We start from the raw sequence: 14,012 nt of genomic DNA on the forward strand, positions 1-14,012 counted from the left end.
TTTCTCCACATCAATGCAAATATTCCCCTGACCTGCCTCCTGTATGCAATTATTATTTTTTTTTATGAAACTACTGGCACTTAATGAATTAATTTACAAGCCTTACCCCTTGTGAGACATGGGGCAGCCTATAGTCTACTAGCTAAGATGTTTGACTGGGACCTGGATGGTTAATGGTTCAAGCCCCAGTGCAGCCACAATAAGATCAGAGCTCTTACCCCACACTGCTACAAGGGGGATTGGGCCCTGCTTAGTCATTTTAGACAAAAGTTTCAGCTAAATATGTTGCTTGTTAGAGTATGATAGGCTATGTGAGCATGCTGACTCATTTCAGTGGTTTCACAAAAGTTGCTATGTTTAGTTGAAACGAGTACAGGATTTAAAATCTTTGCAGAAAGGTGTCTAAAACGTGGCCCCCGCATAGCCACCATGATAAATTAATTATTTGTTGTATAGTGCTTTTACAGTGGCCATTACACAACATTTCGAAATAATTCAACTCATAACAACATGGTCCCGTGTCCTTGTATGAGATGTCAAAAATGAGCGAGGCAGGCACTGGGTCAGTACTGTTGACAGTACTGGCAGTCTCTGGCCTTAACCTTCAGTCATGACTAGCGTATTTGACCTTGCCAGGGACACATGGCAATATGTTTTCGCTATGATTTGCATAGCCACTGTCAAATGTGAATTAATAATAAGCAGACGTCATTCGTTTCGTGCATAGACTCAAGTGAAATCATTTAATATTGTACGTTTCCCAAATACGACTGTAGCCTATTTGCCTACAATATTAGTTCGTTATTTTATGTCGTCGCAAACCTGTTCCGCTTCAGCGCGTCCCCTTTAATCGTGCAGTCGTCCCACACGTTGACGAGGAAGTGCCGACGTTTGCAGATGCGTTGCTACTTCAATTGATTAAAACTCTATCCCCATCTTCATCTGGACCAAGCCGACTTGAGCATGTTACTGGAAAACAGGTAAATCGATTTAAAAAATAATATATAGCACTTTTTTTTTTTAGAAGCACGGGGGCTTTGAAACTTATACACTCAGGTATAGCCTGGGCGCGGTAGGTTACTTTTGACTTTCCAGGTGTGAACGCTGCATACCTGTTGAATTGCAGAATAAGACTCGAACTCCCGGCTATCCCTGGTAGTCCATCAATGTCTCCGCTTTTTAAAGCCGAAATGTGGGCATTTTTTTGATAACTTGGTAAGATATTATTTTGCGCTTAGGCTTACTTGTTCGAGTGATGGAAGTGAAGAGTTTTCTTGTGTGTTTTTGAAACTGCTGACGAATCACCCCACGGCTGTGCTGCTAAAATAAACGGGGCTTCGTTAAATGTAGTGCCAGTAAAGCTCAGTACACACATGTACATGCGGAATTTAGCTAAGACTGTTGACTTTTTTTGTCTGTTATTATTTACCGTATACACAAACGCATATCTGTTGTCATTTTTTTTAATTGCGTGTTTATCATGCTTTCCTGGTGGCCCATTGATTTTTTCCCTTTGAGACCCTTTAGAAACCACAACACCTTCTCACAATACAATACTTTCACTTGTTTCTTCATAATCCCACACGCGCATCCCTCCTGCACAAAATATTCCTGCAACTTTGTCCAATGTTGCTGAAAGAGTATGATCTCGCCGGGTTGAATGATAACGTTCTAACAACGTTCTTACAACCCCAACCACAGCCTTCCAGCTGATCGACCACGCTACGTTGGTAAGAAAACATTTAAAGGACGAGTATGCACCCAAAACAAGCTGGGTTGAGACATACAGACACGCGCACATCTGTAAACACGCCAGTGCTGCCACAGTGAGCTATAAGGAGCTAGGTGTTATGGTATGTTTTTGCTGGAGGCTATTAATTCCACAGTTTCATTCCCCAACCTCTTGAAGTAAAACACATTAAGACGCCATTTGATCACAATCTAATTAAAGGTTTCAATTAAATTTAGTTAAACTTTTTGTGTTCCCTTTTTTTGAACCTCTCATTAAGTGAGTTTAAAGGAGACCATCTAGACAGACTAGATATGAACGGGGATGTGTCTTGAGATTTTTCGTCGCTTTCATTTTTTGTTTTGATGTTGGATATCCCATGGAGAATGAGCTAATTTGTAAAAAGGTGGGCCTATTCTCTTGTACTGCTAAGTTTGTAGGTGTTGGTTAATTTTACCTCAAGAGACTCTGAACATGTCAGAACAGTTTTTGCATGCAGTTACCGAAAATAAAGGTGTGGTTAGCAGAGAACTGTGTATATATGTGTTTCCACAGAAATCATTTTTACACACCCTGTGGGAAGAATACAAAAGTTGAGGTTTTTTTAAATTTTTCTTTTGCTACGTTTGACCACGTTTGTTATTTAGTCATTTGATTATTGACGTATTGTGCAACAGACAGGTCGTCTCCTTGACCTGTACTGACAATGCGGTGCAGTATGGGGAAGTATGCAGAAACGCTGTGTGTTTGTATTGACTGATAGACGATGAAAGAAAGGCAAACGCCCGTCCCAAAAGGGGTGTGTCCTCGGCGATAAAGCCAAGGCTGGCTGTAGACTGCAGTGAGGGACGCGACCCGGATGTGAACCACGCGCTCCACCTCCTGACGCACTGGACCCCCTCCCTCGGGATTCTGACTGCGAGGTGTGTTTGGGGCTCTTGTTGGGTGCATGAGCATGGGTTCTAAACTGAGATCCAGGAAACCCGGGGGTCTGTACGGGAGTCCTGAGTCTCAGCAAAGTAGGGAGGTATTACCTAATTATTTTTCAATTTTAAAGAAACTGTTTTGTGTGAACTTCTGTATTTCCAAAATCACATATTTCAGACTTTCGGATAAACCAAGTCGTGTTTCATTTGCACATCCTCTGTGGTGTTGTTGTGCAATATTAAGTAGCCATGTGACTTGCAATGACCTGTGATGTTCTGTAATGACTTCACAATTTAGTCATGCTTCTATGTACTAATTTTTAAAGCAGAGGTTGGCAACGGGGCCTTTATCTGTTTCTGCTTTTCATACTTTTGGCCTACTATCCTTGTAGGAACAGTGGTCCATGGACAGTTTTTGGGTGGTTTAGTGACCCCCCCCTCCCCTCCCATTTGGATTTTGGGGTGCAAGGGGCAGATGGCCTTCAAATCCAGCTGCGCCTGAATGCTGGCTGGATCACACTTCTTTCATTGGATTACAGTGGTACTGCACCGACACTGTATACTTTAGCTAACTCTTTGGATTCTGGTAAAGACGCCTGAGAATTTGCAGCAATACATGCTAGCATATTTAATCAGACCATGTATTCTTATGAAAGATGCATTTTGTTCTGATGAGTAGGTGAAAATTGATATTTTAAAACGTGTCTGTACTGCTCTGTGTCGTGGCACAGCCAGGCATTCTTTTTTTCTTTTTTTTTTTGGGTGGGCGTGACATCCAGGACCAAACAGACTCTGTGCTGTGAGCCAATTGTGCAGCAGCCGCAGGGAGATGTTTTTATTTTTTTAATTTATTAATTAAATCAATTGAGATCATGCGCAGCATGACAAGACATTACAAGACATTTAGCAGACGCTCTTATCCAGAGCGATGTACAACGAAGTGCAGATCAAACACAAGTACAAGTGCGAAGAGGACCTGAGAGGACAGTACAGTTCCGAGTCCTAATGTAACCACACAGATACAATCGGAACCCTTGATGAATACATCAACTTCCAAACTAGGATACCACAGTTGGCAGCTAGAATACCCTGAGTACAACAATACTATAGCTAATACAAAAAATAACAACAACAATATCTATACAACTATGTAAGTGCTATTACAGTCTATGGCATATATAAGGCTAATCATGGTGGTGAGTTAGGAAGGGAATGGTGTAGCCTGAAGAGATGAGTCTTCAGTCTGCCCTTGCAAGAGGTCAGAGACTCTGCCGTTCTGACATCCACCGGAAGATCATTCCACCACCGTGGGGCCAGGACAGACAGCAGTCGTGCAGGTGTGGCGAGGGGGAGGCGCCAGACGGCACAAAGTGGCAGAACGGCGGGGTCTTGCTGGTGTATAGGTCTTGATAAGTGAAGTAGTGCAAAAACCATAGGCACTGGTCTACAGAGATGTGTAAGATGAGTCTAGTCGGTGAGTGAATCAGCGCTTTCAGCTTGGGAAAAGTGCTTCACAAGTAAAATGTAGTTATGATGTGTAGCATACATCAAGAGAACAGTGCAGCCTGGAATGCTTGACCCCTACAGCGAGGGGATTTGGTGGCTCTGTTATCCTGTGGGGGGCATTTTACTGTGGGAACAGTCACTGCAAATCACCTGTATCCCCTGATGAAACTTTTCTATCCTGATGGGAGTGGTCTCTTCCAGGGTGACAATGCCCCCATCCACAGGGCACGAGGGGTCACTGAATGGTTTAATGCGGATGGAAATTCATCATCAATCGTGGCCATAATATAATGCTATGGCCTTCGCAGTCACAAGATCTCGCCCCAATTGAACACCAATGGGAGATTTTGGACCAAGAAATAATACAACGCTCTCCACCACCATCATCAAAACACCAAATGAGGGAATATCTTTTGGAAGAATGATGTTCCATCCCTCCAGTAGAGTTCCAGAGACTCGTAGAATCTATACCAAAGGTTCATCATAGCTGTTCTGGTGGTGACTCAACACCTTACTAAGATTGTCACCTGTCTGTATCTACCTTTTTTGTGACTCTGAAGTAATGGGAGTACATCTGTAGTGAAAGTAGAAACTCACTTAGGTGCATAGGGAGCAGACTGATCAAGAGATCAGAGAGCATTTTGATTTCCTATGATACCTTCCTGTAAGCCACAACTCTAGCCACATGTGTCTCCTCAAGCACAATGATAAAATGTTTTGTTCAGCATTAATCCTCTTCCCCTGTTTTCAGGAAAATCTTAGAGAGAATTTAGTTGAATTCCCCGTTTCTATCCCAGTACCATGATCTTTTGATATCTAATCAATCTAAAAGATTGAATAAGTGACTTTGTGTATGTCATGAGTCATATGAACAATACATTTATAAGCATAAATATTGTATTTGCATTCTGCATCTCAAGTGTGAGATTTATTCATGCAAATCTTTCCACACCCCTTTCATTTATTTAAGCAAAACATTTGAGCTGACATGGCCCTGTGTAAATAACTTCAGTTAAACAAATTGAGAGTCTGTATTTGGACAGTGACACAAGTTATTTTGGTTTAGTGTAGCTCTGTACTCTAGCACATTGGATTTGAAATGAAATAACAAATATGAGGTTAATGTGTAGACAGTGTATTTCATCCATATCAGGTGATCTGTGTAGGAATTACAGCCCTTGTGATGCATAGTCCTCCCATTTCGGTGTCATAATATTTGGGACTTACGGCCTCAGAGGTGTGCTTAATCGCCTCTGTGCAGGGATAAGAGAGATTTCAGTATTTAGTCTTGACAGGCTTTTGATTACCTTTGGTGTCTGTTCTTGGTGTTTGTCAGCATGAGGACCAGAGTTATGCCAATGAAAGTCAAGGAAACCATTACGAGGCCAAAGAAAATTGTAATTATGGATGGTATATATGAAAAAAAAACTACAGAAAAAAAAAAAAAAGTTGACCGATGTAAAATGATGACTTTTTTTTTTTCCCAGCCTGTTAAAATCTCAAGGTTTTCCATATATGGGCTCTAAATCATTGACCTCACAATGTAGGACTCAATTGTGAGAAATTAATTAACAGTATTAAACTCATAAGAGGCTTATGGCCTTAATGCTTTTTGAAATTGTGTTTGTTGCCATGGTCATGTGGCATACTGTGCTGTTGGGAGGGGGGTTAAGATTCAACCCCCAGATAGAAGCATGGCGACCCAACCTCTCGCTAGGCCTCTCAGCTTAAAAGATTACACCTCATAATTTTGCCCCCCGCCTCTCTCCTCTCCATTCTCTATCCCTCCATCCAATCCGTCCGTCCCTCTGTGTGTGTGTTTACCCGGGCCTCGTTCGTCCCTCTGCGTGCTGTGTGCGTTTGCCGTGACTAATGGGGGCCGCAGCGATGTAGAGAACACGTCGTGACCCGTCCTCGATGTGTCAGTGGCACGCATTCCTCTTGCATGAGCGCTGAATAACCCAGAACGTCTCTCATCCGCTCCCAATCCGGCACCCGCTGCGCAGATGTCGGTACATTTTGTAAATGGCTTTAGTCAACAATGGTGCTTATATATTCATGTAATTTACTTCGTGTAATTGTAGGAACCTGAAAGCATAGATAGGTTTGATGTGAAATGGGGCTGTTACATACACCGGGGTGCATTATGGTAGATTACACCCGTTGTGATGCATTGCAATGAGTATTATCACTGGATTTCTCGAGAGATGGGATTTACAAAGAAAAGTCATGTTAAAGAAACAGGCATCAGATGGTTGTTGTTAATTTCACACCCAAAATAAAGCACCTACTAATGTGGTCATTTGTGGGCCAAAGGTGTTTTTTTCTGGTATGAAGTTGTGTGAAAGGCAAAGAATAACTTTATCGACTTTGGCATGGACACACCTTGAGCACTGAGCTCCGTTTAAACCCAAAATGGTGCCCCTTGGTGTGGGACCTCAGTACACTTGATTTTTGACAAATGTTCATCTTGAGAATTTCATGTAGTTTTAACTTCATATTGCTGGAAAACGTAGAAAGGTATTGCCTTCCAACATAACCTTTTTTGGACACAAAATACATATGCTCAGAATATAGACAAATGTCTGTCATTTGTGTGCTGTCTTGTTTACTTTATAACCAGCCAGGTTGTCACCTAAGTATGATCTTCAAATTGCCAAATTGTCAAATTAACCTGTGACTGATGCTGTGAATGTAGGTCACCATTGTGTTCAGGAACTGCAATTATGTCGTTTCCAGTGACAAATTGCTCCAAGGTGTCTTTGTCTGGGGATACCTTGGCTACAGTGTGTTCTTATGCTTGTGTGTTCATTCCACCCACTTTGCCTCACTGTTTATATACAAACTGGAGGGTAGCCAGCACTGCATCAAGTCTGAACTGGCAAGCTGTTCCACAACAGAGCAAAGAAATCCCTCCTGAGATGTGAGTGGAATTTACCGATTTACCTGTTGTAGAGTTTCTATCTGGGTCTACTAACGCAGCTGAATATGAAAAATGTTTTGTTAATTTAGTTCATATTGTATCTTTTATGAATTACAAAAGGTCAAATCACTAAACTAGAAGAAACAATGTTATCGTATGTCTTTCCTTGAAAAGTTTACTCAGATCAGGAACCGGTTTAGTTTCTTCTTTGTATTTTTTCAGAGCTTCTAGAAATAGGCCAGAGCTTCTAGGCCTGTATAGTGTATATTACATCTTTCCTGGTGTGGTGCCCAGAGCCGTGGTGCCCAATACTATATTGTGTGATCTGATTAAAATGTTTTAGATCAGTTTCTGATTCACAATAACCTAGCAGGCATAGCCTAGCTTGCTCTTTTCTGGGATCCTTCAGGTTTAAATTAGGCCAGACCACAAGGCCATAACCTTGGCAAGACTTGAGGTGGCACTTTCCTGCGTAGTTTGCAGCTAGCAACCCAGCTGCTTTCTGACAAATTGAATAAAATGAACGTTAATACAGCATCACTGTGTAGTTTACGTACAAGGCTAATATGCACTGTTTACAGAAGACTGGTTATCAGCTGAGTGGATGTTAGCCAGCTACAGTTTGTAAGCTTGGATTTCAATCGATTTGACTTTTTATTATTTGTTTTTAAATTTTCATTTTCATTTTTTTTTTTTTCGATTGTGCCCTGCGCCAGAGTGGTGGCTTGTCCCAAGTATATTCCTGCCTCTTGCCGAATACACACTGGGATAGATGATGGATGGATGGATGGATGGATGGATTATTTGGTTTCATTTTTAATCAAAACAATGTGACTGATTATTGGGCCACTAGCTTTCCAAATCAACTCTGATGCTGTAAACTGCTGACTCACAAACAATGGACCCTGCATTGGTACTTGGAAAAACTGATTGGAGGTGGGAAAACGGTTTTAAATGATGCGGCCTTAACAATTAAACAATTTAACTGATTCAATGGGTCTATTGTAACTAATAGTCAATGATTGGGATGTGATTGTGGAGTGGTCACTCGTTCAGTGAGATGTCTAGGTTGGTGCGTTTCTCAGTGAGGGTGGAGAATTGACTGGCTGCAATCCCAAAAAGAGGAAATTTGATAGAGGAGTTGACTGAGTATTGGAGGGGCCCTGTTCCCTGTCAACGTTGCTCCAAAACTCCGATCTAGTTTGTCCCCTTGTGGTTTAGTTGTTGACAACAATTTGTTGTTGCTTTCATGTTTATCGAATCCAAAAAACTGTGACGTTATGAAACCACAAAACAGTGATGCGATATTGTTAAGAAGACTCTGCTAGCGAGAACAGCAGTTTAGATGCTTATGTGCCTCTTATTTGCAAAGCAAGGCAATACAACTCCAGCTTCCCCCTGGCCATGCTCGCGGTTTACAACCCTCACTTCACAACAGACTTGGACAATAAAAGGCATATTCTAACAGTCCTTGATACAATTTCTCTATGTCAAGAAATCATGTTCTAATATAAGAACAAAAATACTCAAATCAGCATGAATAAACACATTGTTTTTTTTCTTAGCTAATTGCACATCCATTGGTAGTTGGTAGAAATATAAGTTTGTTTTGCTAATCATCCAAGACAGACATGTAAACGTTGAAGTTTATTTCGTAATCCAAATTAGAGAAAAATCATATTTTTGTTGGGACTCTGCCTAAGCCTACGTTGTCTTGAACTGCTTCTTGGTGTTGGGTCAATGCATTGCGAGGTCATTTCAGTACCAAACTAATGTAAAACATGGTAAGCTTCTTGTACGGGGTTTCCGACCCTTTTCAACAAGTTATAATGTGTCATATTCAGGTGACGGACAGTTTAGGAATATTGCTGCGTTCACATAGCACATTGAATAAGCAGACATGCCTAAACATGCACCTTGCTATAGGTAAACCTGTAACATTGTACTGGCTAATGGAGCTAACGGGACTCTGGTTAACCTAATTTTAAGTTCCATTTTAAATTTGAAGAATGTTGGTGAGTTTTCCTTTTTGGAGAGCTTTTTGGACAAGGTATTTTTTTAAAATATATACTGTGATATATGTGAATAAAACACACGTGAAGATTAATCTATTTTTCTGATCACTCATGTGTCTGGACTCTAGGGTGACAAAGGAGGGAATATCTCATTTGCACCTTCACAATAGAATGTTCTAGGAAGGGGTCAACATTTTGAAAGTGCTTTGTGTTAACTTGAAGATAACTTTCTGTTTTTTTCCAGTCATGTTATTATTTGTTTATGTACATGAGATTTCATAGGAAGTGACAGACAGACCAACGACAAACAAGGATTTTCTTCAGGCACTTTCTGTTACTTCTTTATACACAAGGAAGGCCCCAAACAAAACAAACACAGATCCGGTCCACAGAAAAGACAAACAGTCTTCCACCCAAACTGTGTGCGTGTGCCTCCTTTGGTCACACTGCAGACAGTGCAAATATTGATTAGGTGCCTAGTTGCCTACAGCTGTGGCTGCAAGCTCTCCCTGCCTTCTGCCTGCAGCTGACACTGCGACCACGCCCCTCCTCCACAATGCTGTGTGTACTTTCCTATTGACAAAACTGACTCTAGGGCTGCATGGTGGAGCTTTACATTACATTACATTTTATTTAGCAGGCGCTTTTATCCAAAGCAACATACAAAAATGTGCATATCAAGGTCATTAGAACAAACTTCAGAACAGGTCTGATAAGCTACAATTCACAAAGACTCGCACAGCCATGAACATTAAGTCCAGTACACATGACAATCAGGCCAAGTCAGTAAGGAATTAAGACTAACTACCATACCAAGATAAACCCAAATGCAAATACAATATAAATACAAATACAACTGCAACTAGATCAGACTACAAAGTACAACAAGGGGCTAAAGGTGAAACAAATGGCAGTAATTTTGGGTATACTCCTGCAGAGGAGTCAAGGTACAGTGTGAAGGGACTTCAGGCTGCGGCAGACACTACAGTGACCGGGGTAGGGTTCAGGAGCTCTGCAGTTCATGCCTCTGGCAGGATGTGCGAGTCGCCCTGCAGCAGCAGAGCAGAGCGGTCGAGCTGGAGCAGGGAATAGCATTGTGAAACAATACCAATACCAAAACCGGTTGAGTCTGATTGTTTTCCCATACCTCGGTCAGATTGTTGTCCATTCAAATACTTTTTCTGTGCTCAATTGATCATGTCTGGTGCAACTGAGCCGACTGAGAGGAACAGAAGACAGGGTTCGCCCTTTTTGAGAGTATTTAATGGATTCCAGCACACGAGACAAGCTCAGTAATGCTTTGAGAAGTATGTCTGCATGATTTTATGCAATGAGTTGCTGCCACATGATTGACTTATTCGATCAGTGTTCCTCACTCCTGGAGAGCCGCAGGGTGTGTTGGCTTTCGTTGTTACTCAGCACTTAATTGATCAATGAAAGCAGTTGATTATAGTTATAGATTACACATTAAACTCGCATCACCTTGTTTCTTGGGTCTGAATCGGTTGCTTATTTTAAGGTGAAAACAAAAACCAGCACACCCTGCGCCTCTCCAGGGCCAGGAGGGAAGACCACTGGATTAGATATTTGCATTAAGGAGCTGGTGTACAGGTAAACCTAAAAACGTGGTCACTGACTACGTTGAAAATATTAGCTATGTCAGCTGTCCTGGACAAGAATATTTTCATGTATACATGTAACAAAATTCTGAAACAAACCTTTGACTCACAACGCTTCATTCGTATTTGCTTGTTACCCTCGCAGTGCCCAGAACGTGAATCGCTGAGGTTTTCGGGTGTTTCCGCACACCCGCCCCCTCGATATGGAGCGGACGAAAACCTTTTGGGGGAGCCTACGGCAGCGGGCGAAGCCCAAGAAGTACTCTGACAAGCTGGCGATAAGGAAGAAGGGCTTGCTGGATCACAGGCTGAGCTCATCCGCGACTGACGTGAGGGAACCTGCCCTGGCGTGCACCCCGGCGCAGTATTTGGCCGCGCCCATGCCGACGCTCAACCCGGACGCGGCACTCCCCGCCAGGGGCGGGTCGCCGAGTGGCTCCCTCAAGGGGGACAGACTAGAAGTGCCCTCTCCAGACAACGCAGACAGAGCCTCCATGGAGTCTGGGAGCAGTGGCCCCTTGGACAAGCCCCAACCCAGGCCTGGAGAGTTGGACGAGGGACCGGAGCCTTCTGAATCGGGCATTCCACCGTCGGCATGGGTTATACCCACTGTGGACATACAGGAGGCAAGGAGTGAGGTCAGTACTGTCATATTTTTTGTGAAATGTTTTTACCCCCCCCCCCCCCCAAACTAGGAAGTGGAGTCGTCTCTTGTAACTATAGAACAGAATATTCAAATGTAGATAATTACTGTATTGTCATCATTGAGGCTTTGCGTCAGAGACAGCAGTTCCCTATATTGTGATTGGTCATATTATGTAGCCCACGATAGTTGATACCTGCATGCTAGTCTTGCACCTCCTTCCTGTTTTACTGTACCAGGTTCCCTTTTGAATTCCCCCAGGAATACATAGAAATTAAGTAATTTCTGAAAACATTAAAAAAAAAACAAAAAAAAAAAACAAGGGCTGTTTCTGGGAACTGCCTGTCTTCACTTTCGCTTGCAATAGATGCACGAGGCATTGCAGTCATTCACTATTAGCCTTGCACAACAACCCATGTCATTGCGTATTACAGTAAGTAGTTTTGGCATTGCATTCTGGGCAACGACACCTCCTCAGACTACGGAATAAAATGGACGGGTCGTGCATTGCCTCATGGCTTGTTTTCCGGTCGCCGGATAGATAACGGCCTATCGGAGCTCCCGCTGCGGGTCCTGTGGTGCATGCTGGGACGGAGCGGAGAGCTGCATGTCCTGTACGGAGGACTAACCTCTGCTCACACCCATCAGGGTACGGTTATCCTGCCCTTTCTGCCTGTTTCATCAAAAACAATTCTGCATCGTTTCTTTTTTTGTTTGTTTTTTTTCCCAGCTCTGTGCACTGTAAATCCGTAACGTTACTCATCGCTTGGATTCAAAACCAACTAAATGTCACTAAACCGTAGCGGGTGTGTTTTTGATGCTGGGCTGGAGTGAGCTCAATGGGAGAGGGCTGGATGGGAGCTTTCCCCCCGTAGACCGTGTTAAAAGTGTGACCTTTCCCCGCCCCAACTCCCAGTGCCCCTCATCCCTCCAGAGAGGGGATGGTGGGAGCGGCAGGGAAAGGTCAGTTTGCACAGCAGTTTTACTCTCAACCGGCCACGATAGGCTTCAGACTAGTCGGCTGAATCCAAATATCCGCACTCCACACAGAAATAAAGTGACAGTGGAGGTTCATGTATGTTCCTCCAGGATGTACCCATAGGATACCACACTGGCGGCACTTTTAATTCCTTAGTTTATGAGAGTGCAGACTAGCAGACTCGGACATCGTGGACTTTGGTCTTGTGCACCAAAGCGCGCAGGGTAGCAAGGATGCATGCACTGATGAGACTGAACTTCACTCATTGCCATGGATATGACCCCTTATAAATACATAAATTAGAAAAAGAATCCAAAATCAATGTCATGTAATCCCACTGGCAAAGTGTGGTGAAATCTGCACCCAAGTGGATTCTGGAAGTTTGCATGAAAGTCCACCAGACTTATTATAGTCTTCTGCTGCTGTAGCCTATCCACTTAGAGGTTTGATGCGTTGTGTGTTCAGAGATGCTCTTCTGCATACCACTGTTGTAATGCGTGGTTATTTACGTTACTGTCACCTTCATGTCAGCTTCGACCAGTCTGGCCCTTCTCTTCTGACCTCTCTCATTAACAAAGCATTTCTGCCCGCAGAACTTCTGCTCACTGGATGTTTTTTGTTTTTCGCACCATTCTCTGCAAACTCTAGAGAGTGTGAAAATTCCAGCAGTTTCTGAGATATTCAAACCACCCTGTCTGGCACCAACAATTCCACGGTCAAAATCACTTGGATCACATTTGATCTGTACATCTGAACCTCTTGACCACGTCTGAATGCTTTTATGCATTTAGTTGCTGCCACATGATTTGCTGATGAAATATTTGCATTAACAAGCTGGTGTACAGGTCTACCTAATAAAGTGGTCACTGAGTCCATATGGAATATTGAGCAAAATAGGAGTGGTCACCCCCCACAGCTTTTGGTTGATTTTTCCACTGAATGATATGAGAGTAAATATTTTTTAAATAAAGGTATATAGGTACTTTTGAACATAACATGGATCATTATCTGTGTTGTTTGTCATATGCAGCCTTTTTTCTTCATTTTGATCTAGGGTGCCAGTAGTTCTGGAGCCCACTGTACATATCAGGAGCTTGCAGCTTTTTATTACTTCGTATATTTTCAAACCAACTGCGTGTGGATTATTCCCAGCTCTTGGCAATACAGTTTTAAAAGCGCTTGCCTTGGTACAGCATAGTTTGTGAACAATAGGCTTTTCTGTTGCATGTCTTAAAATGACTTTGTTGCTAATTTTCGCTGTCATTTATTTTCCTCCTACTGCTACTAATAATAGGTACAAAAACAATACCAACAATAAGCCACATTGTATTTATGTTGTGCTGTTCATATGCCCAAAGTGCTAAACGCTGAGGTCAGTTTCCATTGAGAGCCGAGGTATCTGACACAGCACTGACACAGTGCACATACAGCTTGGAACTGCACACATAGCCCGTATTTGTTCTCTTATCAGTGTAACCCGAGCTTGCGCCACAAAGCGTTTTAAGACTCATCTTTGTATCTTTACGAACCACTGATGCGTTTCAGCTGGTAAGGTAAACAGCATATCATCCGCACGGACAGCCGATTCATGTCCACCTGTTCTTTATGTTCAAAATTCTCGAATTCCCAGATCGGGAGCCTCCCGACTGGTTGGTGCCATTTGATACGGTCG

The 14,012-nt window shown here is 42.7% G+C and overlaps 1 protein-coding gene across 2 annotated transcripts in view; it reads left to right on the plus strand.

Annotated features, from left to right (window-relative positions):
• Nucleotides 1–852: 852 nt before the first annotated feature.
• LOC133130191 (multiple C2 and transmembrane domain-containing protein 2-like) overlaps nucleotides 853–14,012 on the plus strand; it is a 61,635-nt gene continuing 48,475 nt past the window's right edge. Inside the window, exons 1-3 of one of the 2 annotated variants that reach the window (XM_061244541.1) lie at nucleotides 863–980; nucleotides 2,493–2,652; nucleotides 10,864–11,356. In XM_061244541.1, the coding sequence (XP_061100525.1) occupies nucleotides 10,922–11,356 (435 nt within the window). In that variant the 5' untranslated portion in view covers nucleotides 863–980; nucleotides 2,493–2,652; nucleotides 10,864–10,921. Of the gene's footprint in view, nucleotides 981–2,492; nucleotides 2,653–10,863; nucleotides 11,357–14,012 lie in introns of both variants that reach the window. The other variant, XM_061244542.1, reaches the window with a different exon arrangement.

The sequence above is a fragment of the Conger conger genome, chromosome 6 (genome assembly GCF_963514075.1).
Source record: "Conger conger chromosome 6, fConCon1.1, whole genome shotgun sequence".
Taxonomy (NCBI): Eukaryota; Metazoa; Chordata; class Actinopteri; order Anguilliformes; family Congridae; genus Conger; species Conger conger.